Source organism: Cucurbita maxima, unplaced genomic scaffold (assembly GCF_002738345.1).
Source record: "Cucurbita maxima cultivar Rimu unplaced genomic scaffold, Cmax_1.0 Cma_Scf00010, whole genome shotgun sequence".
Lineage (NCBI taxonomy): Eukaryota > Viridiplantae > Streptophyta > Magnoliopsida > Cucurbitales > Cucurbitaceae > Cucurbita > Cucurbita maxima.
Window position 1 is genome coordinate 1709554 of NW_019272026.1, and position 25778 is coordinate 1735331.

At 38.4% G+C, this 25778-nt stretch overlaps 4 protein-coding genes across 6 annotated transcripts in view; 3 read left to right on the forward strand and 1 right to left on the reverse strand.

Annotated features, from left to right (window-relative positions):
• Window positions 1-35: 35 nt before the first annotated feature.
• Window positions 36-4024, forward strand: LOC111485398 (sulfite reductase [ferredoxin], chloroplastic-like). Its single transcript, XM_023132268.1, has 8 exons — window positions 36-312; window positions 732-1514; window positions 1618-1914; window positions 2073-2270; window positions 2654-2788; window positions 3172-3288; window positions 3374-3532; window positions 3623-4024. The coding sequence occupies exons 1-8, from the start codon at window positions 121-123 to the stop codon at window positions 3812-3814; spliced, it is 2073 nt and encodes a 690-aa protein (XP_022988036.1). The 5' UTR covers window positions 36-120; the 3' UTR covers window positions 3815-4024.
• A 5030-nt stretch (window positions 4025-9054) lies between these two features.
• Window positions 9055-15939, reverse strand: LOC111485429 (NAD(H) kinase 1-like). 2 transcript variants are annotated; one of them, XM_023132311.1, is made up of 12 exons: window positions 15643-15939; window positions 15114-15267; window positions 14886-15005; window positions 13136-13314; window positions 12826-12939; window positions 12554-12648; window positions 11623-11729; window positions 11332-11405; window positions 10232-10310; window positions 9729-10036; window positions 9308-9641; window positions 9055-9273 (listed from the first exon to the last, which is right to left on the reverse strand). In XM_023132311.1, exons 1-11 carry the CDS (start codon window positions 15667-15669, stop codon window positions 9333-9335), a joined length of 1566 nt encoding a protein of 521 aa, XP_022988079.1. In that variant the 5' UTR covers window positions 15670-15939; the 3' UTR covers window positions 9055-9273; window positions 9308-9332. The 2 variants fall into 2 exon arrangements, with proteins under 2 accessions (XP_022988079.1, XP_022988077.1); XM_023132309.1 differs by having other exon boundaries at window positions 9055-9641.
• A 2418-nt stretch (window positions 15940-18357) lies between these two features.
• On the forward strand, window positions 18358-22124 carry LOC111485459 (protein TRAUCO-like). Its single transcript, XM_023132351.1, has 2 exons — window positions 18358-19592; window positions 21614-22124. The coding sequence occupies exons 1-2, from the start codon at window positions 18566-18568 to the stop codon at window positions 21889-21891; spliced, it is 1305 nt and encodes a 434-aa protein (XP_022988119.1). The 5' UTR covers window positions 18358-18565; the 3' UTR covers window positions 21892-22124.
• Window positions 22125-22594: 470 nt separating this feature from the next.
• The window catches only part of LOC111485448 (exosome complex component RRP45A-like), a 5853-nt gene continuing 2669 nt past the window's right edge, over window positions 22595-25778 (forward strand). For both annotated transcript variants that reach the window (XM_023132333.1, XM_023132332.1), the window contains exons 1-7: window positions 22595-22856; window positions 22997-23149; window positions 23228-23437; window positions 23990-24085; window positions 24171-24285; window positions 25289-25369; window positions 25450-25638. In XM_023132333.1, the coding sequence (XP_022988101.1) occupies window positions 23013-23149; window positions 23228-23437; window positions 23990-24085; window positions 24171-24285; window positions 25289-25369; window positions 25450-25638 (828 nt within the window). In that variant the 5' untranslated portion in view covers window positions 22595-22856; window positions 22997-23012. The remainder of the gene's footprint in view (window positions 22857-22996; window positions 23150-23227; window positions 23438-23989; window positions 24086-24170; window positions 24286-25288; window positions 25370-25449; window positions 25639-25778) is intronic.

Sequence of the window (25778 nt, forward strand, 5' to 3'; positions counted from 1 at the left end):
TAAAAAAAAAAAAAAAAAAAAAAACAAAACAAAACAAAAAGAAGCAGAGAATTTCGTTTTCGTCTTCTTCACTCACTCTGCAAATTTCTCCAATTTCCCACATCCCTTACCTCTCCTCCGATGACCACCACGTCGTTAGCCGCCTCGAGCGCCGCCGCGTTCACCGACCCGACGGTTCAGATTCCGACCTTCCATGGCCTTAAATCCACTACCTCCCTTGCTTTGGCCAGAAATGTCCGCTTCTTCCCCTTGCCTGCTTTCCCTTCTTCCTCCAACTCTTCCAGCCCTCTGCTCGTTCGAGCCATCTCCACGGTACAATCCATGTCCCTTTTCTTTGTTTTCTATTTCATCATTTCAATCTGTTTCTGGATTTTCACCCTCTGAGGTTGCTACTGCGCTGGATCGTTGTAATTGTTCTAATAGAATGTGATTCTTTGAAGTTCATTAGTAATCGCAGCATGGTGTTGAAAGATTTGTTTTATTTGTTACGATCATTGTTCATTTGTAATCGAATATATTCTCTTCTGATTTTGTTGGCTACTAAAAGTTTTCTTTTGGATTTTTCTTTCATTTGTCTCTGTTGTTAATCCATCCCACGGAATAACATGAAGGCTGTAATTAATGTTATTGCTGCATGTGTTTTTGTTATCTGGAGTTAAGTTTTGGATTAATAAGGTGAATTTTTACTGAACTAGGTTCTTATTCTATAAACTTTATGGCTTAATTTGCAGCCGGCAAAGCCAGGGGTTGCAGCTGAGCCTAAGCGTAGTAAGGTCGAAATTTTTAAAGAACAAAGTAATTTTATAAGATATCCTCTTAATGAGGAGTTGTTGACGGCTGCTCCTAATTTAAACGAGGCTGCAACACAATTGATCAAATTTCATGGGAGCTATCAGCAGTATAACAGAGAAGAGCGTCGACAGCGGTCTTATTCATTCATGCTTCGTACGAAGAATCCTTGTGGGAAAGTGTCAAACCAGCTGTACTTGACGATGGATGATCTTGCTGATCAATTTGGAATTGGAACGCTTCGTTTAACCACAAGGCAAACATTTCAGCTACATGGAGTTCTCAAGAAGGATATGAAGACAGTTATGAGCACCATTATTAGAAGCATGGGTTCAACTCTTGGTGCTTGTGGTGATTTGAACAGGAATGTTCTTGCTCCAGCTGCTCCAATTATGAGGAAAGATTACCTTTTTGCACAGCAAACTGCAGAAGACATTGCTGCTTTGTTAACTCCGCAATCAGGATTTTATTATGATATGTGGGTAGACGGGGAGCGGTTCATGTCGGCAGAACCTCCAGAAGTGGTGAAGGCTCGTAATGACAATTCTCATGGAACAAATTTTCCGGATTCTCCCGAGCCTATTTATGGAACTCAATTCCTCCCTCGAAAATTTAAAATTGCTGTGACAGTGCCAACCGATAACTCTGTAGACATTCTCACAAACGATCTTGGCGTTGTTGTCATTTCTGATGCTGAGGGGGAGCCTCAAGGATTCAACATATATGTAAGTGGATTCATTACTTAATAGAGATAAGATATTTTTGATGTTTTTTGCTTAATAATTAAGATATTTTTTTATGTTTTTTGCTTAATAATTTATTCTGCAGGTTGGAGGAGGCATGGGAAGAACTCATAGATTAGAATCCACATTTGCTCGTTTGGGAGAGCCATTAGGATATGTTCCCAAGGAAGATATTTTATATGCAGTTAAAGCTATTGTTGTCGCACAACGTGAAAATGGCAGAAGAGATGATCGCAAATATAGTAGACTAAAATATTTGATCAGTTCCTGGGGGATTGAAAAATTTAGGAGTGTTGTAGAGCAATATTATGGGAAAAAATTCGAACCATTCCGGGAATTACCAGAGTGGAAGTTTGAAAGTTACTTGGGGTGGCACGAGCAGGTTAGTATGAAAGTTCGTTATCTCTGATATTTGAATTGTTGTTTCTTTTAACTGCTGAGGCGGAGCCTCATGTCATCTATCGTTTCAGGCTGCAGCATTCACCCTTAAACTTCAACGTTTTTTGTACACCTTGTCTTAGAATGTTATATACTTTTCAGGGTGATGGTAACTTATATTGTGGACTACATGTTGATAGCGGTCGTATTGCTGGGAAAATGAAGAAGACATTGAGAGAGGTGATAGAGAAATATAATTTGGATGTTCGGATCACCCCACATCAAAACATTATCTTGACCAACATTCGCAATGCATGGAAGCGGCCCATTGCCACAGCTCTTGCGCAAGGTGGTCTGCTGGTAAACTACTCTTCTTTGGGACTGCTCGGTGATTAAGTTCTCTCTTCAAATATAAACTTAAATGTTTCAACTTAGCATCGAACATCTCGATTGGCATTCCTAGAATTCAGTAGTTTTAGCTTTTCAGTTGCAAAAATAGAGCTTTTGTGTTATTGAAAGTTGCTTGTGTTTATAAGACATCTAGTGGTTAGGATCTGTAATTTCTGGGTTGGAATATGCATAGTTGATGCTGAGTTGCTGATGCTAGGACGGATATAGATTTTTGGTTTATTAACATTAAAGTTGGAATTTTGAAGTTGTTTTCCCCTTTATTATGTGGAGCATTTTTTTAGTTCTTTTGTACTGATTACTTTTGTACTCTTTTGGCTGATTATGCTGTACAGAACCCAAGGTATGTAGATCCCCTTAACATAACTGCAATGGCATGTCCGGCTTTTCCACTTTGCCCTTTGGCAATAACAGAAGCTGAGAGAGGAATTCCAGACATCCTTAAGCGTGTTCGAGCTATATTTGAAAAGGTATATCATTGTGGGCAACCACAATTACATGTTTGCACACTTAGGTGCAAGATCCGTGAGTGTTAAACTTTTGGCTAATTTTGGACTCTGTTATATCTGCCTATACTTAGAAATAGATTACAAGAAAAGTATCTGCGTGTAGATGAATATAAACTACAACTTCTATGAAGAAACCAAATCTAAATGAGTTACGTGTCAAGTGTGTACAGGGCCACGCGTCCGTAGGGATGGAAGCCGCACGTCTGGGTCTAAATTGAAAATTTCTGAACAATAGGGACTGAATCGAAAAGATTTCCGATCTTTAGCGACTATATATATATTTAGCTGAAACATAAGTTGCTCGAGAATTCAGGCAGTGATGGGTTTGTTTGTCCTGTTTCCAGGTCGGTCTTGAGTACAGCGAGTCTGTTGTCATAAGGATTACTGGATGCCCGAATGGTTGTGCCAGGCCTTATATGGCTGAGCTTGGATTAGTAGGTGATGGTGCTAACAGCTACCAGGTATTATGAATAGCAAGGGTTTACAACTCTCGTAAGTGGAAACTTCTGTGCTACTTCATTTATATGTATGTTCATCTCTTAACAGATATGGCTTGGGGGAAAACCCAATCAAACTTCATTGGCAAGGACTTTTATGGATAAGGTTAAGATCCACGACCTCGAAAAGGTCTTGGAGCCTTTATTTTATCATTGGAAGCGAAAAAGATACTCTAAAGAATCATTTGGCGACTTCACAAACCGCTTGGTGAGTGTCGTAAATCGTCTAGAATTTCGAACAGACATATTTGAACCTTACTTCAAATGATAAACTGTGGTCATTTTGATTAATTCTCAGGGATTTGAGAAGCTTAAAGACCTGGTTGAAAAATGGGACGGTTCTGTGCCTGCACCAACGCATTACAACCTGAGGCTTTTTGCTGATAAAGATACGTACGAGGCGATGGACGACCTCGCAAGAGTTCAGAATAAGAATGCTCATCAACTAGCAATGGAAATCATTCGCAACTATGTGGCTGCTCACAAATGATTTGGTAAGAGACTTTAAATTTTGTCGCCTTAGAAGCTGAGATGTTGAAAGGATGAATTAGTTTAGTAGTCTGATTCTATGCTTGGGCTTGTTACTGTTTTGTAACAGCATGAATGAATACTGTTTGTCTGCTTGAGCTTTGTATTTACCGTTTTCTTGGATTTTGTATCTTATTTTAAGGTTGCTTCTAATAAATTTACCTTTCTACCACCTTCTCTTGTGATCTCATCTGTGTAGCTGGTCAGTTGAAATGACACTGTTGATATCTAAGTAATGTTTGGGTCCTAAAGCTCAATAAGAATAACTCAGCAGACGATTTGAGTTAAAAAATTTACAACTCGAACAACTCAACAAACGAACACCCTTATTTGCAATTAACCCTCTTTTTTTTGGTACTATTCCTCTCCAATCCTAACATATTTGATCAACACATAATCCCTATTACAAAAATGGTCGGAGAAGTTGATGTTTCAAATCAACCACATGACAAGATGTTTTGTAAACTCACTCTCAAGAAATGAGTTTAATAGACGTTTTGTGATGTTTCTTCACATTATAATCATTGTGTTGGCATACTTTATATTTGGCTTTCTAATTGTGTAAGTTGTTGAGGTGCCGTTTCTTTTTCATTGGATTCGATCGGTTGAGTCACTTCTTTCTCACCAACATCAATATCACTTGAATGTTTAGATACGTCAACACTTGTCCCAAATATGTGTAGTTTGCTCCACTGTCTTCTATTGTTGAATTTCTTCCATCTTATTTGAGTCTCATCTCGAAATGACCCATTTTTACTAAAATGTCTTTCATAACATTCTAGAGTCTCTACCTGGCCCTTAGCTTGATGACATGTTGATCTTGAATGCTAAAGTTAGAGACTTCGAGTTCCTCCGTCATGTCCCTAGAACATTGGTTTAATCAAGAACACTCCACATGGAAACACTGTCTTTTTCCAGGCTGATTTTGAGAGTTCAAATAAGAGTATTTTGGATCAAAGAGAGTTACCATGTAAGATGAAATTCAGCTCTCCGAAAATCGGCCACCGTATCGGTCGGACCAACTCGGCATCCTGTTAAAAATATACTTGATCCAAAGTATTATGATTGTATATATTATTAACAATTTAGTCATACTTTACGATATGTAACGATTTAGTTTCTATACTTTACCATTTAGTCCTTATCTCATAAAATATTATTAAGATTTAACAAATTTTTTACTCAAGTAGCATAAATCGATTATCGGTTAAATTTGTTTATAAACTATAAATATTAAATCGTTATTACGGTAAGAACTAAAATTGTTATATATTAAAGTTCAAGAAGTAAATGATTAAATCAAAAAAAAATTATTCGCTCAAAGAAGATTAAATCAATCAAAGAGAAGAAATGTGAGTATCTTTTTAAAAGACTAACTTCAATTGTGTCTCGGAACTTTTCTTTAATTCAAATTTTAAATCTGTTTAAATACATTATGGACGTTCAACGTCCTTCAGAAAATAAGAAAATACAGGTAATAAGACAAGAAAGTATAGATCAAAAAAAAAAATCGTAGTATCTATGAGCAACCGTGATCCTATTTTTAATCTCTTTTATTGGTCGGACGACGACCGTGTGGATGAAGGGTTGGCATAGGACCCATGCCTTATTTTACTATTTGGTCAATCATGGTCGTGTAGAATAATAATAACAAGTGGACAATGTATTAAAGAAATGTCACAAAAAGAATCTCTTTTTAGCTTTTTGCTTTACATTTTTGTTCCTTTTTCTTGAGATTAGTGTAAAAAGATGGTATGAATTTTCAAGAACCTACCCACTTTGAATTCAATGGCCACTTCCAATGATGATATTATAGGCAATGGATGGGCTTAGATGGAATAAACTTAAAAATAGAATGATTTCAAGTAAACACGTTAGTATTTTTTTTAAAAAAAAAAAAAAAACGTTTGAGAATCCAATGTCCCGAAACTTTTAAGGGTTTATCTGTAAGATTCGTCTATAGAGAGTGAAAAAGCTAGATGCTAGAGGTAATCATCTTCGAGAATCCATTACTTTGAAAACTTAAGAGTTTCTTTGTAAAGTTCGTCCATAGAAGGTGAGAACGCTAGATGTTAGAGGTAATCTTCTTTGATAATCAAATGTCCCGAAAACTTAAGGATTTCTTTGTAAGGTTCGTCCATAGAGGATGAGAAAGCTAGGTGTTAGAGGTAATTATCATCGAAAATTTATTGTCTTGAAAAATTGAGAGTTTCTCTGTAAGATTCGTCCATAGAGAGTGAGAAATCTAAATGTTTGAGGTAATCTTCTTGGAGAATCAAATGTTGCAAAAACTTAAGGGTTTCTCCGTAAACTTCGTCCACAAAAGGTGAGAAAGCTAGGTACTAGAGGTAATCATCTTCGAGAATCCATTACCCGAAAACTTGAGGGTGTCTCTGTAAATTTAAATGAAGTTGAACTCAAATTACTGAATATATATGAGTTATCATTGAACTATTACTCACCGACAATACATTAATAAAAAAAAGACATTATTACCCTTTTTCTATACAAAGTCATCTTAAAAACACACATACAACACAAAAATAACCCAAAAACACAAACAAAACAAGAACAACCTTATAAAAACAAGACAACCTTCCTCGTTACACACTAGACAAGACATTCAATCACTAAGTCGCTTGAACGCATTAGGAAACCTGGGTATATGCAGCTGAGGAGGCCAATTAGAAGGCAACTGAACTTGATCCCATTGAGTCACCTTCTGAACAACATCACCACCACCACCATTCAACTTCCCAACAATCTGTGTCTGAAAAAACACAGTTTTCCCAACAGGACTCTCAAGCAAAGCCTCTGGTCCAAACTTGGTTTGATTCAACTTGTAACATGTTCTACATGACACCACAATTGGCTCACTCCCTTCTGCCAGCTGATCAAACCCTTTGACCAAAACATGAACACTCAAAACATTCATGATCAATGAAGCATCAAACAAAGAAAAATTCATGTTTGGAAAAACATTAAAGTAAAGTGGGCCATCTCCTAATTTGGATTCAACCATAGCTATGATTGAATCTTCAACTTTTTCAACTCTATTATCACGAACACATAAAATTATAGAAGCGTTTGAAGGGATTTTTCTTGTAATGGTTTTGACACCAATTTGAACAAGTCCTATGTTCATAACGCTAAAGAATTTTCCCTTCTGACCATAGCTTGAAGGAGCTTGTTTATACAATTTGAAGCTTCCTCCACCATTTCCGAAGCTGATTTGACCCTCGGTGATTCTGATAGAAGGATTGATCTTAGAAGAAAACGTGAAGCGTTTTTTTGTTGTTTGATGTTCGTAGAGTTTGTGGATTGGAACTTTTGGCATCGTCCATTTCACTAAGTTGTTGCCTTTTTCGATGTATTCTTCGTCTTCTAACGAATGATCGTCGATGAATTTGGAGCTGCATGACCTGAAAAAGAGTGACATTTTTTTTTTTGGGAATGTTTGTTGGAATGTGATTGTTTGATGAATTAAGATGAAGGTAGCTTTATAGGAGTGTGTGAATGATTGAGGGTTGAGAGAGGACTTTAAAAATTGTACTGTGATATGAACTTGTGGAGGAAGGTTTGATATTTGATTGGTGGAGTTGTCTATTTCATGGAAAAAGGAAAGGCTTTATAGGGTTCTTGGATTGGATAATAGCGATGATAATAACCTAAATATGTGATCCAATCTAGAATGTTCTTACTCTATTTCAATTTCGATGAATATTAATCATACGTGAGATCCCACCAAAACATTCTCTTTTAAGGGTGTGAAAATCTCTTTCTAGTAGACGTGTTTTAAAATTGTTAGGCTGACGGCGGTACGTAATGAGCCAAAATGGGTAGTATATGCTAGCGATTGACTTTGACTATTACAAATGGTATTAGAATCAGATACCAGATATTGTGTCAACGAGTTTACTGGGCCCCTCGAAGGTGACAAATGGTATTAGAGCCAAACACCGGGTTGTGTGCCAATGAAGACGCTGGACCCTTAAAAGATGAAAAATGGTATTAGAATCAAACACCCGACAAACAATATAAGATTTCATTAAAATCCAAAGTTATATACATCAGCACGATGATATGGGGTTCAATTATGTATTTCTTTATTAATTTTTTCAATGAGAATAAGTTCGTGGAAAGATCCTTCAAATCAAACACTGTATTTCTTTATTAATTTTTTCTTTCTACAAAACTTCGTCCACAAGTTGAAAATGGATTTTTTTTCTTTTAGTTTTCTCTCTCTACCATCAATAATTCAAATAATTTGAATTTATACCTATTTAGTCTCGTATCAAGTGAATGAGGGTTACGTAAATGAATCACTCTCGAAGAACAATATGGTATAACATAGTCTGAGCCATAATATTTGTAGTCATTCTTTTGTTCCGATAATATGATGTAGGTATAGATTTTAGATTTATGAGTAACCGATAATATTTCATCCTCGATTCAATTCTCTTGATCAATAAGTACTCATTGACTGAAGTAGAAGATCTAATCATCAATCTTTAAGATGATTGAGTGACACTCTATCTAATGAAGTATGGTCGTTATATGCATTAGGACTGTGCAAAGTGTCACAATTGCACTTTTATGGTAATAGGCCTACAATTGTGTGGCACTTATTCTAACACAACAAATAAGTCAGTCGTGTGAAAATGAAAATCGAGATTTGCAGACAATTTTGATATATGATCGAATCTTGAGTCATGTTTGAGAGGAAAAAAATGTGAACAAGGAAATTAGTTGAAAACAATTTGAAAGAAAGCAATGTTTTAAGTTAAAAAAAAATAAATAAGCAACAACAACGAATATAATAGCGTATAACTCGGACAAAAATAATTGATAACTAATCGCATTCCCCTGTATAGTACATTTTAGGGCATTTTAACCATGGTGGGTATAAACAAGATTTTGGTGAACGGTTAATACACCCCGACATAAGAAGAATAGTAAAAACCTAACAAACATGAAATTGTAAGCAAGTAAAAAGGGGTTTGGAATGGACATGCAGTCATGACAATATGCCCTAAACAAGTATAATCAAACATCCGACACGCAGCCACATGCAACATGCCTTGAACAAGCATGACCACGACACAAAGCAATCATATCAAAACATTTCTTAGAGACAGCTCCCCAAGCTTCACTTGTGTTAATTTACTTTGGACCATGCCTGTCTAGACATTCTAATCATACATACTAAGAACATAGTAAGATTAAAATGAGCTATTCCTTACTATTCAAAAACTTGTCAGCACTGATTCTATAATGCAACTTATTAGGATATGGGCTCACATCAGCTTGAGCCTTGAGCTTAAACCATAAATACTATGGAAGAAAACTACTGTTATTCAGTGATTTTATTTCTCCTTTTTCCCCTCTACTACATCTATTCGTTTTTGAGGCAGAATCAGGATATGTTGCAGCAGATCAACTGCGTCCTATCGAGGAGTTAAAGAAGCTACCTGATCCGTTCATGTGTCTCGAGGTCCATCGGAAGACTGCTTCTTTCTTAAATTCCAGTGAAGGCCATCATGAATGCTGTGCAAGAAGTCGTTTGTCGAGTCGACCTGGCACGCTGTAGGCACTGGCCAAGGTGCCATGCTGCATACAAGTGCATCTCCTGCACCCAATTCCTTCCTGCCCTTTCCATCAAAAGATGCCCATGCATGCCCCTTGCTATTGAAAGGTACTTGTATGCGTATCGTTACGTATTCGGGAAATATCAAGGGCCGAAAAGACAAGGAGTGCGGGCATATCGGAGTAAATAGAATGCCGGGAACCTGTGAATGTCGCAGTAGCTTTTAAGAAATGTCGCACGGACCATGATAAAACTACTATCTGAAAACCAGTCAACCAAAGGAACATACCTGAGGATGAACCATCGATCCTCCAGCAGCCAATGAGTACGCTGTGCTGCCCGAAGTAGTTGAAAGAATCAGACCATCCCCTTGGACACAAGTTACAAAGGAACGGTCACAATAACATTCCAGATTCGTAAGGTATGACGACATTCCACGATCAATTGTAACCTCATTCAGCACGAGTATCGGTTCTTCCGTTTCATATTCATTTCTTGCTGCATCTCGAATAACATGGCACTGCAGTCGGTGTCGCAATGTGATACTAATTGGACCCTTTAGAACTGAATCCAAACATTCTCTGTAATGCTCACTGTCTGGAGCGTGCTAAAGAAACTTTTCAGCAATGAACGAAAATAAACGTCATGGTGTAATATGTTACTTTAAGAATAACTTTTAAACATAAAAGAAACTATCATACAGGTCTTTGGGAAGCAAATCAATTCCATTCCGGTTCGTAACAATAAATTAATTTCTATGGTAAATAATACTTCCTCAGAACCAAAGGATACGAAAAGGAGTCATAAAACCCAGAGACCCTAAAGAAAATGGAACAAGAGGAGGAACTGGTCCTTTAAACATTGATGCTGCCTGCAATCAAGTGCCAAATTAATCCAGAAAAGATATTTCGAAGTATAAAACTCAAGAAGTCATAAAATCATCTAATAAGGAAGTCATGATTCTTACTAACAAAAACACTAAATGTCATTAATTGTTAAGGGCATAGTTAACAACAAAAGTAGCAAGACTTGACAAGCTAACTGTACTCCTCTTTTTTGGTAGGCACACGGATTAAAGTGCAAAATATTCAATCAATTCATTAAGAAAGATCTTTCGGGGTGTTTAGAAACAAGGGATAACATCCTTCCCAGTCAAATATGTAAGGCGGTATGTGAGAATCCACATTGGTTGGGAAGTATAACGAAGCATTCTTTATAAGAGTGTGGAAACCTCTCTCTAGCAAATGCATTTTAAAACGTTGAAGGGAGGCCCAAAAGGGCAAGCCCAAAAAAAACAATATCTGCTAGCGGTGGGCTTGGGCTGTTACAAATGGTATCAGAGCCAGACAATGGGCGATGTGCCAATAAGGAGGCTAAGCCCCAAAGGGGGTGGACACGAGGCAGTGTGCTAGTAGGGACGCTAGGCCCCGAAGGGGATGGATTTGGGGGGTCCTATATCGATTGGAGAAGGGAACGAGTGTCAACGAGGACAATGGGTCTCGAAGGGGGGTGGATTGTGAGATCCCACGTCAGTTGGGGAGGAAAACGAAGCATTCTTTACAAGGGTGTGAAAACCTCTTCCTAGCCGACACGTTTTAAAAACTTTGAGGGGAAGCTCGAAAGGGAAAGCCCAAAGAGGACAATATCTACTAGCGGTGGGCTTGGGACGTTACACGATACACTTAAATGTTTATATTAGACAAAGATGGCTAATGAAAGCATCAGTTCATGGTTGTTAATAAACATCTTGATATGTAGACATGACCTTACTTGAACAGATTTGTTCCAACCATGTCCTAATAAACTTGACAGGCAGTCATGAAAATTGAATGCAAGTTATAATGTCTATAACAATAAGAAGATACTCCTGAAAATGAAATTGTTCAGCATACCCAGAGCACTGTTCCATCTCCACCAAGAGTAACCACAAGATCAACTTTCGTGTGCAGAAGCAAAATTTCCTCGTCTGTCGAGAGATAGAAAAGAGGGGTCAATCGAGTGAACAACGATGCCATTAAATAAGTAGTTGCAAAAACCATAAATGGTTGCCATAAAAATCATAGCTCAAATATGAACTCGAGGCCATCCTTGATTAAATGAACATCGCAAACTAATTGACAGATGTAGTCAGAATAATAAGTTTACATTAAGTCTATAAAGTAATAGCAACGTTTCATACTCACCATCTTTCCATGTCCGGACAAAATCATAGTAGTCTGACTCTGTCAGAAGCTCATTTTTGACGCGTGGTTCAACGTAAATGTGAAGACCTTTATGCTCTCTCAACCATCTAGGAGGAATAGAAAATGGGAATAAGGAAAATATAGCATTATTTTTGCATTAATTTGATACTCTTGTTATGTAAGAGTCCAAGCCCGTCGTTAACAGATATTGTCCTCTTTGAGCTTTCCCTTTCGGGCTTCCCCTCAAGGTTCTTAAAACGTGTCTGCTGGGGAGAGGCCAATGTGGGATCTCACAATCCACCCCCATCGGGGCCCAGTGTCTTTGTTGGCACTCATTTCCTTCTCTAATCGATGTGGGACCACTCAATCCACCTCTTTTGGGACCCAGCGTCCTTGTGGCACACAATCGATGTGGGACCACCCAATCCACTCCCCTTAGGGACCCAGTGTCCTTGCTGGCACACCGCCTTCTGTCCATCCCCCTTCGGGGCTCAGCCTCCTCGCTGGCACATCGCTCGGTGTCTAACTCTGAGATACCATTTATAATGGCCCAAGCCCACCGCTAGCAGAAATTGTCCTCTTTGGGCTTCCCCTCAAGGTTCTTAAAATACGTTTGCGAGGGAGAGGTATCCACACTCTTATAAAGAATGATTCGTTCTCCTCCCCAACCGATGTGGGATCTCACATGTTATGACGCATAAAAACTTTGATCTAGGCAAAAAAGGGATCAAACATTCCCGGTGTCCCGGTTTTCATTATTTAACGAAACTTTTTCCATACTTTTCCTTGAAAAGGATGAATATTTTTGTTATTCAACATCATTACTTCCATACTTATCCTTGAAATGCATGATGATTTTTACTTATTTGCTCCCATAAAATGAAAAGAATTAGAAAAACTGATTTAGCTACTAAAAAAGAGGCATACACACCTGATCATCTCAAAACAAAGAATTCGAACTGATACTGAGTTTGGTTTGGTCAATATAAGCACAGTCTGAGGTTGCGATTCCCACTTCAAAAAGATCTGCAATGAAAATGTTCTATCAAGAGTGGACTTGGTTGAAATAATCCGAAAATCAAATAAAATATTAGGTAGAGATTAAAAAAATAAAAAAACGAACAAACTAAGAATTCTATGTTATTGACATGTAATTTGTGAAAGCCATCACAATGTGTCGATCTATGTTCAGTAGAATCAAACCTGTCTACTGCTACGCTCTGCAGTTGTTATGTTTCCTTTTTCAAAGGAGACAACATCGTGCTTGTGTCGATCACTATGCTCGCCATCGCAGCCCCATGAAAGTTCAAATGGTGCCTGTAATTGCAAACTCATATGGGATTAACAATTGTAGAAATATGTAATTAGTTTCTTCATCTTCTTAATGGAAATTTGGCAATAAAAATAACTAATGAAATATCAAAGCCATCTCTATAACCAGAAAGAAGCAGCAGAGACATGCATGACTCAAAAAATAACAATGATAAGAACAGGTAAGCAGATACTCAAATACCTTTCGAGTATATTTTCCGGACCCCTTTTGAGAAACAGAATCGACGTCCCCATCTTGAAGAACTTCATGAGAACATATTCCATTTGATCCACAACACCAGTCTGATTGCTCGGTGGCTTGTGGGGTTAGATTGTTTGATCTCTTACTATCATAACCGTTGCGTTCTGCAGGTGGCTGCCCTATAATGCACAAGTATAAGTAGTTTTAAGGAAAAGAACACCAAAAAAGGGCTCTACTTTTAATAATTTACACACAGTACAGTTAATATGCCTTTTGCACATGTTCTATGTGAAATTTGAATGACATTTCTCCAAATTACATTTTGATTTGAACATTAGTGATGTCATATTGAATTTAAAGTAAGGTAAAAAGTTACTTTCAATCAAACACTATTTCTAAAAATGAAATCTTACCTACTTTGCCCAAAAGTCATATCTTTGGGAAAAGGAAGCAATGTTCATTTGACGAAAGTTAATGTCATTAGTTGGATAGAAATTGGAGAGAATTTATTTAATTAAAGGTGAAATGTCCAATGAGTCAAGAACCTCTTAAATTTGAAAGAAATGGGTTCTACTTCACCACAAACTGAAACAAAAACCATTTTGACATCAAACTGAAGAAAACTGGGATGAAGTTCATCCAGCTTTCTTGAACGAAATATAAAAGATCTGCACCTTAAAACATATAAGGCATTTATAAGCATTATATTGGTACTGTGAGATCCCACATTGGTTGGAGAGGAGAACGAAGCATTCTTTATAAGGGTGTGGAAACCTCTCCCTAGTAGACGCATTTTAAAAACCTTGAGGGGAAGCCCGAAAGGGAAAACCCAAAGAAAACAATATCTGCTAGCAGTAGACTTGGCCATTACAAATGGTATCAGAGCCAGACACCGAGCGATGTGACAACAATGAGGCTGAACCCCGAAGGAGATGGACACGAGGCGGTGTGCCAACAAGGACGTTGGGCCCCGAAGGGGGTGGTTTGGAGGTCCCACATCGATTAGAAAAGGGAATGAGTGCCAGCGAGGACGTTGGGCCCTGAAGGGGGGTAGAATATGAGATCCCACATCAGTTGGGGAGAAGTGGACACGAGGGGGTATGCCGCAAGGACGCTAGGCCCCGAAGGGGGGTGGATTGGGGGGTCCCACATCGATTGGAGAAGGGAACGAGTGCCAACGAGGATGCTGGGCCTCGAAGGGGGGTGGATTATGAGATCCCACATCGGTTGAGGAGAAGAACAAAGCATTTTTTATAAGGGTGGAAACCTCTCCTTAGCAGACACGTTTTAAAAACCTTCTTTATAAGGGTGTGGAAACCTCTCCTTAGCAAACGCGTTTTAAAAACCTTCTTTATAAGGGTGTGGAAACCTCTCCTTAGCAAACGCATTTTAAAAACCTTCTTTATAAGGGTGTGGAAACCTCTCCTTAGCAAACGTGTTTTAAAAACCTTCTTTATAAGGGTGTAGAAACCTCTCCTTAGCAAACACGTTTTAAAAACCTTCTTTACAAGGGTGTGGAAACCTCTCCTTAGTAGACGCATTTTAAAAATCTTAAGGGGAAACCCAAAAGGAAAAGCGTGGAAACCTTTTCTTAGCAGACGCATTTTAAAAACTTTAATAGGAAGCCCGAAAGGCTAAAGACAATATCTACTAACAGTGGGCTTGGCCATTACAGATACTTTCTAAACACTAAGCAAGAAAACATCAACAAATACATTCCAAATAACACAACAAATTCTATAAGAAAAACCTTTATGTTCAAGTTGAAGATTCCTTGTCCTCTCCAGTTCAAATTTGCGCTTCCATTCAGCCGCCTCAGCTTGTGCAGCAGCCTTTCCTTCAGCTGCCCTTCTTAATGCTTTTGCAACAGCTAAAGATTAAAGAAATAATATAAGCAGCATATCTTAACCAACTCATATTCAATAGCAAACACAAATGAATCAGTAAAATATATGAAACAAAACTGTGATACACATACTTCTCAAAGCCTCTGAAAACTCAATAAGATGCTCATCAGTCTCCATTAATGGCGACCGTTGAAGAAGCTCCTGGACCGCCTTCTCAGAGTTCAACAGGGAAGTTGCATTCGGAAAACCGTTCTCCGCCATTGTGCTAGAAAAGTTTCCTTCTCCCTGTATCAACAGCAGTTTAGTTGGCCAAATAAAAACTAAATAACACGAGAAACACTCTAAACAATTAAGAAACAGAGAAAGTTCCTCCACTGTTCAAACAGACCGATTCCAAATTCTCCATAATATCCAATTAATCAACGCTTAACACGATTTTCCAGGAGCATAGCATGAATATTGAACCTAAAGATACCCCAAATGGTAAAGGAATCAAACAGTGCATCACATCCTCAACTAACACAAGAACCGCCAAAAATCCCAGAAAACATAATCAACAGATCAAAAACCCCAAACGAGAGATGGGGTGGATTCATAAATCAAGATCATAAGAACAAGAACAACAAGAACGGTAAATGGAGAGAGGGAGAGAGAGATTACAGAAGAAATTAACTTGACGGGAGACATGGGTGCGTACAGAGGGAAAAGAAGAAGGAAGAATAAATCCCAATCCCAACCCGCTCGTTAAGCTCTCCCACAACCGCAACCGCTTGAAATTGGCGGCAGCGGCAGCGGCGGCAGGGGGAGCATTCGATTGAAATGTGAAATTTCAGATGAATTTAGGGAACACCCACCTGATCCAGAAGAACATTAAGAGAGAGGGAAAGAAGTTTACAGAAGCTAGAGAGAGAGAGAGAGGAAGCGAGGTGATTGGGCCATGGAAGAACGCGTGGCAATTGAGACGAGCTAGAAGAAGAAGAGAAGAAAGGGCGCTATGGGAAACTGAAGTTTGTGTAACCAACCAACTACATAGATGAAATGACGATAATACCCCTATGAGTTTGTAAAATGCGGAATGAAAGTATTTGAAGAACTCACTTTGTTCAACTTTTATTTATCCTTTTTTGTTTAAAAAGTACCGAGTCTAAATTGATCGAGGTACCTGATCAAATGTTAAATTGTAACAGTTCAAGACCACTACTAGCAGATAATGTCCGTTTTAGCTCGTTACGTATCGTTGAGTCTAAATTGATCGAGGTACTGACCTACAAATAAAATCGCGTACATGTTTAAATGTTAAATTGTAATAGTTCAGGGCTACTACTAACAAATATTGTCCGTTTTAGTTCGTTACTTATCGTTGTTAGTCTCACGATTTTAAAACCCGTCTATTAAGTAAAGGTTTTCATACCCTTATTTGAACTTATTCATTTCTCTCTTCAACCGATGTGGGATCTCACAATCCACCCTCTTTATAGACTCAGCGTCCTTGCTGGCACACTGTTCGGTGTCTAACTCTAATATCATTTGTAATAGCTCAAGCCCACCGCTAGCAGATATTATCCATTTTGGCTCGTTTCGTATCGTTGTCAACTTTAGTGTTTTAGAACACGTATGCTAGGGAGAGAGTTTCACACCCTTATAAGAAATGCTCCGTTCTCCTCTCCAATCGATGTGAGATCTTTGATGACATCGTGTAGGCTTTAAAAATGATTAGTTCACTATTTTTCCACACGAATGGGTACAGAAATAACTGATACCACATCCGAAAGCGGATTTTAGGATAGGATGATTAAAAAATGTTTAAAAAAATGAAAGTTACTTCTTATACCATCGAGGTGTACCTTCCTTTTTGATAGCTCAATAATATGAACTTCATAGTTAAGCGACTTCTCGAAAAATTTCCTAAAATTTATATGAGTGATGACAAAATATGTTGGAAGAACTTATACGGGTCTGTGGGGATAATCTTCCCTCTTAGAAACGGAAACTAAGTAACATGATAATACTACAAGGGATGTATGGAAATGTCAGTGCTATCTGATATCAATCCAAATTTCGAATCTTGGGAACGAGTCGTTACAGAATGACATGTGTTGCCCTACCATTTTCGATATTCAAAACCTAGTATTGCCTCAGTAGCATGTGTACTCCAGTCGATTTTGATAGTCTTGTTGAATTCATGCTTGGTTGACAATTGTCTTAAACGTTGCTTAAGTTGGAAGCTCAAACACGACACTCTCGATGATTATGAAAATTTTATTTTTTAAAATTTAAACATTGGATTTCCATTATCTATAATTTCTTCTTTAGTTTATTTTTATATTAAAAAAAACCGATCCATAATTACAAAGTTGTTAAAACAAACGAAAAACCGTCTTTTTCAATAGATATTGTCCAATTTGGCCTTTTATTGGCCCGTACATTGCCTCATTTGTAATAGACCAAACTAACCGCTAATAGATATTGTCCGTTTTGGACTCTTACCTAAAACCATCAATCTCATGATTTTAAAACGTATCTGCTGTGGAGAAGTTTTCACACTTTTGTAAGGAATGCCTCGTTCCCTCTCTAACCAATATGGAATTTCACATCCCACCTCATTAACAACAAACCCGTGCAGATTAAATAAACATTTCTAATCATTTACTCGAATTGAAACCCTTCGATTTATCGGACATTGTTTCTCAATTCCTTCCGAATCTCTACCATTTTTTATTTCCACATTTCCTCGCCTCCTTTTTCTTCTTCTAAAAAGTTCATTACCACAATCTATTTACAAATTTTTTCTTCGAAGAACGTGGACCATTAGGGAATTGAATATTCATTGATCAATTCTTGTCGTGCTATGAATGCCTTTACTGTCTGTCGAAAATCCTCATTGCTCATCCAATCTTCTAGATACGAACATTTTCCTATTTATTGCTTGCAATTTTCAATATTCGATTGGCTCTTTCAATAACGGTGAGATCCTACATCGGTTGAAGAGTGGAACAAAGTACTTATTACAAGGGTATGAAAACCTTTTTCTAACAAACAGTTTTATTATGTAATAGTTGAAGCTGACAATATCAGTGAGTTTAAGCAGTAATAACTGTTATTTTTTGTGGTTTTTATTATGTAATGGGATGAAACTGATAATATATGCTATCAGTTTAAGTAGTGATGCTCTTATTTTTTTAATGGTTTAGACAATATCTGCTAGCAACTAATAATATTATTTTTTTAGGGTAAGTCATCTGTATTTTTATTAATTTAGCGCGTGTAATTCATCACTTTATTTATTTATTTTTAACAAATTTTATGAAAAAAAAAAATCAAAACCATATTTTAAGACCATTTTAGAATAATTTTGAATTTTCGAAGAGAGGGAGACTTGAGCTAAGTACCCAAAAGTTTGTCCATTTCAGTTCCTCAGCCCTATCTGGTTCAGACTCTCAAGTCCAAATCCTTTCTCCATCGGACTCTCTCATGGTTCCTCCAAATTCCCACTGAAATTCTCAAGGTTCACGTATGTAATCAGCATCACTCTTCTTCTTCAACACTACTGCCCAATTTTCAAACCCTACTGGAGCTTGTTCTCATGGATTCCCTCCGTTCCACTTACAGAGATGAAGACGATGAAGAAGACGAGTCCGTTCCCGCCGCTGAAATTGACCCACCGGAGCTTCCTGAACCACCAATGGATGCGAATGTTAGCGGCTCCTCAACAGAGCCCCAGGATGGTGCCAGACAAGACCCACCTGATGCTTCTGAAGAAATCTCCGAAGAGGAACCGGCTTCTGATGACACTGAGAAATCGGCTAAATTAGCGAAGTCACCTGGGAACGACGACGACGACGATGAAAACCCACCTACGAAGAAGCGGAAGCAATTGTCTTCGCTTAACCAGCCTGTGGAGGAGGAGAAATCGCCATTGCTTGAATCGGATACTGCTAAGAACAATGGTTCGGCTAGTGGTAATGCTGCACAGGCGGCAACGGCTTTGAATCCGAAGAAATCGAAGAAGAAGAACAATAATGTTTGGGGCACGAAGTCGACTCGGAAGGGGAAAAAGAAGAACAAAGCTAATAACAATCACAATGCACCAACTGAGGATCCTGTCTTGATCACTCCAGTTCCGAGGTTCCCTGATAAAGGGGATGACAATTCCGATATGCAAATATGTTTGTCAAAGGTTTATAAGGCGGAGAAAGTTGAATTGAGTGATGACAGAATGAGTGCTGGTAGTACAAAGGGGTATAGAATGGTGAGGGCCACTAGAGGGGTGGAGGAAGGGGCATGGTATTTTGAAATCAAGGTGGTGAGCTTGGGGGAGACTGGACATACTCGGCTCGGATGGTCGACGGAGAAAGGGGACTTGCAGGCTCCGGTCGGGTACGACGGGAATAGCTTTGGGTATAGAGATATTGATGGAAGTAAGGTGCATAAGGCTTTAAGGGAGAAATATGGAGAGGAGGGATATAAGGAAGGTGATATCATTGGTTTCTATATCAATTTGCCTGATGGGGCTTTATATGCGCCCAAGCCGCCACACTTTGTTTGGTATAAGGGGCAGAGGTACATTTGTGCTCCTGAAGGGAAAGAGGAGCCGCCTAAAGTAGTTCCTGGTATGTTGGATTGCTTTACTAAATGCTGACAACTGATGCATTTTATGTTCATTTTTCATTAGTGAAGTTGTTGAGGTTCTGCTGTGTGTTCATGCAAGCTCCATTGAAAACATTGAAACTGCATTCTGATTGTTATATAATAGTTCATTGCCTCTTAACTTGTGCTTCTGATATGCCAATTCCTTGTCAATTTTCGATTCGATAGTTGGAGTTAGGCAAAGTGTTGTGGTTCTTAATATTTGGACTGTTTTAGGACTTCCTAGTGTTAGCTAGTCGTGTTGTCTTCTTTGAGCTTTTTCTTTTGGGCTTCCCCTCAAGATTTTTAAAACACGTCTGCTAGGGAGAGGTTTCCACACTCTTGTAAAGGGTGGTTCATTCTCCTCCCCAACTGATGTGGGATCTCACAATTCACCCCCCTTCGGGGCCTAGCGTCCTTGTTGACACTCGTTCCTTTCTCCATGTGGGGCGCTGACACATTGCCTCATGTCTACCCCCTTTGGGGCTCAGTCTCCTTGCTTGCACATTGCTCGGTATCTGGCTTTGATACCATTTGTGACAGCCCAGGCTCACCCTTGGCAAATATTGTCCTCTTTGGGTTTTCCTTTCGGTCTTCCCTTCAAGGTTTTTAAAACGCGTTTGCTAGAGAGAGGTTTTCACACCCTTATAAAGGGTGTTTCGTTCTTCTCCCCAACTGATGTGGGATTTCACACAAGATCTCACTGGCTCGTGAGCAGAGCAGAGGTTTCAGCCAATTTCTACCCCGGAAGTAGGCTGCTCTTGAGCTGCAATTGGTCAATCATGAAATTATAGCTTTTGTTATTATTGTTATTTTACTTGAAGTTGCTTGCTACTTTAGTGACATTCATTTTAATTTTAAACTAAGGCTCCTCTAGGATTATGCATCTGGTCGTGTTTCCATCTAAATGTGAGTCGTCAGACACTAACATAGTTGGGTGATTCTTAACGAATTTGCGCACTATGTATGGTGTTGCATTTGAGGAGAAAGGTTCTTTTTCTCTAGTTTATATTGTCTGTGATTGGTTGTGTTTGTTTAGTACGTGATAAAACTCGAGCCATGCTTCAAAGAAGTGGGTCAAGAGGGTAGTGAAGGACGAGAGGAGATAGCTCATGAACAACAATGTAACAACCCAAACTCACCATAAGTAGATACTATCCTCTTTGGGGTTTCCCTTTCGGGCTGAATTGTGTGATCCTACATCAATTGGAGAGAGGAACAACAAGGACGCTGGGCTCTGAAGGGGGTGGATTGTGAGATCCCACATCGGTTAGAGAGGGGAACGAAGCATTCTTTGTAAGGGTGTGAAAACCTCTCCCTAGTAGACACGTTTTAAAACCTTGAGGGGAAGTCCGAAAGGGAAAGCCCAATATCTGCTAGCGATGAGTTTGAGTTGTTACAAATGGTATATGAGCCAAACATTGGGCGGTGTGCCAGCGAGGACGTTGGGCCTTGAAGGGGGGTAGATTGCGAGATCCCACATCGGTTGGAGAGGGGAACGAAACATTTTTTATAAGGGTGTTGAAACCTCTCTCTAGCAGATGCATTTAAAACCTTAAGGGGAAGTCTGGAAGGGAAAGCCTAAAGAGGACAATATCTGCTAGCGGTGGACTTAGGCTATTACAAGCCGTGTAAGTAAACAACTGCAGGGCTGTGAGGTGGGCGTTTGGTTAAGAGGGTGTAGAGGGGTTATCCCATTTGGCTATTTTCTTAGTATGAAAGAAGATTCATTTCTTTTACCTGAATTGTTTTAATTTCAGCACTAATCAGTCCATTCTAGTACAGAGTTGGAGACTGTCTGTTCTTTTGGCTCACATCTATTATCATTTAACAACCAACGATTATGAACAGTATGAGTCAACTGTCATGTTGGTTATATAGCGATGAACCGAGATTCAGGAACTCGATATAGATCCCCCAGAAATCTGTTGCATTTTGCCTTACATTTTCCAATCTCTTTTCTTCTTTACGAAGTTACATGATGTGTCCGACATTCATTATGCAGGAAGCGAGATTTCGTTCTTCAAAAACGGAGTATGCCAAGGGGTTGCATTCACGGATCTGAACGGAGGTCGCTATTATCCTGCAGCCTCCATGTACACTCTTCCTAATCAACCAAATTGTGTAGTCAAGTTCAACTTCGGCCCAGATTTCGAATCCTTTCCCGAGGACTTTCAGGGTCGTCCTTTGCCCCAACCCATGGTCGATGTACCTTACCATGGCTTTGACAACCAACTTGAAAACGGAGTTTCGAGCGAGAAAAACACAGTAGTTACCAAGTAGTACCATCTTTTCTTTCATGTGTACTCTTAGTTTATGTGCATTAGGATTGACAATGGGAAGATGAGTGGTGTAAATTTTTCTAGTTACAGCTTACAATCAGCTTACAGTCAGCAGAAGAAAGCAATGTTCTATGTGAGTAGTGATAGACACTGCATGAGCCCAACAACATTTGTCTGATTTGCTTATAAGTTCTTTAAGGCCAGATTCATGAGATATCCTAGTTATTTCTTTTTTTTTTCTTTTAGTAGGGACGTTTTAGCGATCGAGTTCTGTTGAGTTAAGGCGTTTTAACTATTGGGTTGAGACGTTTTAACTATCAGGGTATGTTGAATTAAGGTGTTTTAACTATCGAGTTATGTCGAGTTAAGACGTTTTGGTTATCGAGTTATATTGATGTTGATTATTAATGTAGTAATACTTGTTCGTTGAATTCTTAACTCGTATTTAGACATGTATTGAAATTTGACCCGGAGTATTTTAGTTTAGCTGTCTAAGGTCATTTATAATATTAATAATAAGGTTATACATTTTTATCGATATATATTTATTTAAATTAAGATGGGTTATATTTTAAATAAAATTTGAAATTTAAAGTATAAAATTGTTAATAATTTTAAATATATATATAAAAAATTCCTTCAAAATATTTAGTTATAAAATTAAAAGTATGAATTAATAGATGAAAAAATGTGTTATTTTTGTAACCTAAACATTTGGTCATTGAGCCAAAATAGCTTCGTCTCTGCAAATCAACACCCTCGTCGGTGGCGGCCGAACCTCACTCACCTCTCTCCCGGCGGTCACACGAAGCCCCAGCTCTCTTCTGGGCCATCTCTTCTTCTAACACAGGAAAATAGCTCTCTTTCTGTAAGCAAAAGCTCCCCAACTAGCAGCAACTGCGGCTAATACTCCCTCATCCAGCCTCTTGTCTTTAGAAGAAGCTTCTCTGGTTGTCAGCATTTTCGGTCAGTTCTGAATAAATCAGACCCATAAAACGTTTTTACTTGTTTTTTCAATTATTGGGTTGTTTTAGTCTGTGGTGTGCTGTTCTTCATCGATTTAACATGATATAATACCTTTCTGACGTTGTAGTTTGAATTTTCAGGAAAAGGGTGTACTAAATGGAGCAGAGATTAGCTAATGCGTGGCGTCTCTCTGCCAACGAGAAGAAATTCATTGAAACAGCCCTTCTTTCGGATTTGAGGGTCGATGGTCGTCGCCCATTTGATTACCGTAATCTCACCATCAACTTTGGCAAGTAATGTTTCTCACTGTGTTTTTTTTCCCTTTCTGGTATGATTTTTGTGGGTGGTGATTAGAATGAATTTTTGTGCAGAGATGATGGTTCTACAGAGGTGCAGCTTGGCCAGACTCACGCAATGGGCTTTGTGACTGCTCAGCTAGTTCAACCGTATAGGGATCGTCCTAATGAGGGCACTCTTTCTATATTTACTGAGTTCTCTCCTATGGCTGATCCCTCATTTGAGCCTGGCCGTCCTGGAGAGTCTGCTGTCGAGCTCGGTCGTGTAATAGACCGTGGTCTGCGGTAATTATCTTTTTCATTCGTTTATTTGCTTTCTCTATATGCTGGCATTGAATTCTTTGTGTGAATTGTGAGTAGAAGCTGTGTTATCTCAAGTTTTGGTGATATGAGGTTAGTTTATTAATGATTTAAGTGAAAATGGTGTATCCGAGGTTGAACAATGGTGTTTGATTCATTCGTTTCTGATCCGTGATGTGATCTGATGCTTTTATCTATATTTGTGATTGATGCGTGATTAGTCATTTGCTGAATTGTTTCAACAATCTGTTGAATCCCAATGAAAAAGTTCACTAAAGTCACCTTATATTCTGATAATGTCTCTACCTAAATCGAGCGTAACTGTGCATCGAAAACTAAGGTCGTTAGTTCTTTACTGCTTAGTTCGGAGGTTACCATTAGTTATATGGAGTTAACATTAAGCATCTATATATAATCCAGTTGCTTAATAGACAGAGTAGAAATTAAGTACAATGCTTTTCTCTAGCTTCATAGTCTACAAGTAACCTATTACGTCAAGCTATACACTGTAATCTGAGGTTGGAGGTATTAATGCAGGGAGAGTAGGGCAGTGGATATGGAATCACTTTGTGTGGTTTCAGGCAAGTCTGTGTGGGCCGTTCGAGTCGATCTCCACATTTTAGATAATGGGGGGTAAGCTTTTGAATATTTATTTTATTTTATTTTGCGTATTGTTATAATGATGCTAATACATGGTATTTAACAATCCTGCTAGCAGAAACCTCGTGGATGCAGCTAATATTGCTGCTTTGGCTGCTCTATCGACTTTTCGAAGACCTGAATGCTCACTGGGGGGAGATGACGGTCAGGAAGTGATAATTCATCCCCCTGAGGTAAGTTCTTCAACTTTTCTTGGAATTTAACTTGAAGTGCATCCTGTTCAATTGATGTGACATTATTTACTTAAATGCATGCTGCTATATACAAACACGACGATCCCACATCTAATCGTAACTATTATTATAATTATTTGATCAGAAACTTGTTTACATTAGAAAGAAGAAAAAAGCAGCTTAATGGTTGGAAGAGGGTACCCCCACCCACAAATAAACTTAAGAAGTACTTTCCAATGTTCATGATCATTGGAAGACTATAATTTTACTAAGGAATTTCCTGCGATGAATACACCACTAAGAAGAGATGTGCTCTACATACCCACCAAAAATTTATAAATTACGAAGGTTCATTTTCTACCAAATTTTCGCCAGTTGAGGGTAATTCATAACCCCCATTTCAATGCCCCCCATCGCTGAGGGTAATTTTCCCTTTTGTTTTTTGCTTTTTTGTTTGAAATTTCAATAATTGAAGTCAGATTTCATATGTTCTATCAACATCAGCCGTTTCATGTATTGTAATTGTTGATCATTCAGCTTTAACATTCACATGTTTCTTTTTGTTGAGGATTCCACATTGAACACATGAGGAGACCTCACCATTTTTAAAAGATACATGAGTTACTTCTCTCATTTTCAATTGGTTTTGAGGTGGAACCCCATGTTTATCAAATGTTATCAGAGCCCATGAAGGCAAACGAGTATTCTGTCCAGAAAGAAAAAGGGATCCGACCCAAGAATGGTGAACTCAAAGAGGTACCATCTTGAGGGGTCATGTTGAGGATCCCACAGTAGAAAAATGGAGAGATCTCACAATCTTTTAAAGATACATTAGTTATTGCTCTCATTGTCAATTAGTTTTGAGATCTAATCCCACATTTATCTAATAATCCTTTGTCTTAAGATTTTTCTTTGTGTGAAACAAATAATTGAGTTTGGGTTTATCTTCTGTCCTAGTTGCCCATATCCTTGAATGTGTCACATGGATGTTGCTATTTGACAGGTTAGGGAGCCACTTCCATTGATCATACACCATCTCCCTATCGCAGTAACCTTTGCATTTTTTCGTAGTGAGAGCACCCTGGTAAGCTCAAATTCTTTAAATAGGTTGTGTAAAGAGTTCAGTTATATAGCAGGGTTGTCTAATTATGGGGTGCTGTGCAGGTGATAGATCCAACTCACTATGAAGAGGCTGTTATGGGGGGGAGAATGACCGTCACACTTAACGCTAATAACGATGTTTGCGCTATTCAAAAAGCAGGAGGAGAGGGTGTACTTCAGAGTGTGATCATGCAATGTCTGCGAATTGCTTGTGTCAAAGCTGGTGATATTACAACTAAAATAAAAAATGCAGTGAGTTTCTTTTTTCTAATTGTTTTTTAATAAGACTTAATGATATAGCATCCTACTCTGTTTTACCCTGTTTTAGACTCTCCAAAAAAAAAAAAAAAAAAAAAAAAAAAAAAAAAAAAAAAAAAAAAAAAAAATCCAAA

Excerpts from the sequence above, each read along its gene's own strand:
- LOC111485398 (XM_023132268.1), top strand. The coding sequence starts at position 121 with ATGACCACCACGTCGTTAGCCGCCTCGAGCGCCGCCGCGTTCACCGAC. Across the intron at positions 2,271-2,653 it reads TTGCGCAAGGTGGTCTGCTG|AACCCAAGGTATGTAGATCC; the intron begins GTAAACTACTCT and ends TATGCTGTACAG. Across the intron at positions 3,289-3,373 it reads ATGGTGCTAACAGCTACCAG|ATATGGCTTGGGGGAAAACC; the intron begins GTATTATGAATA and ends ATCTCTTAACAG.
- LOC111485429 (XM_023132311.1), bottom strand. The coding sequence starts at position 15,669 with ATGTCTCCCGTCAAGTTAATTTCTTCT. Across the intron at positions 13,315-14,885 it reads TCTTCAACTTGAACATAAAG|GGCAGCCACCTGCAGAACGC; the intron begins GTTTTTCTTATA and ends TGTGCATTATAG. Across the intron at positions 10,311-11,331 it reads GAGATGGAACAGTGCTCTGG|GCAGCATCAATGTTTAAAGG; the intron begins GTATGCTGAACA and ends ACTTGATTGCAG.
- LOC111485459 (XM_023132351.1), top strand. The coding sequence starts at position 18,566 with ATGGATTCCCTCCGTTCCACTTACAGAGATGAAGACGATGAAGAAGAC. Across the intron at positions 19,593-21,613 it reads GCCGCCTAAAGTAGTTCCTG|GAAGCGAGATTTCGTTCTTC; the intron begins GTATGTTGGATT and ends TTCATTATGCAG.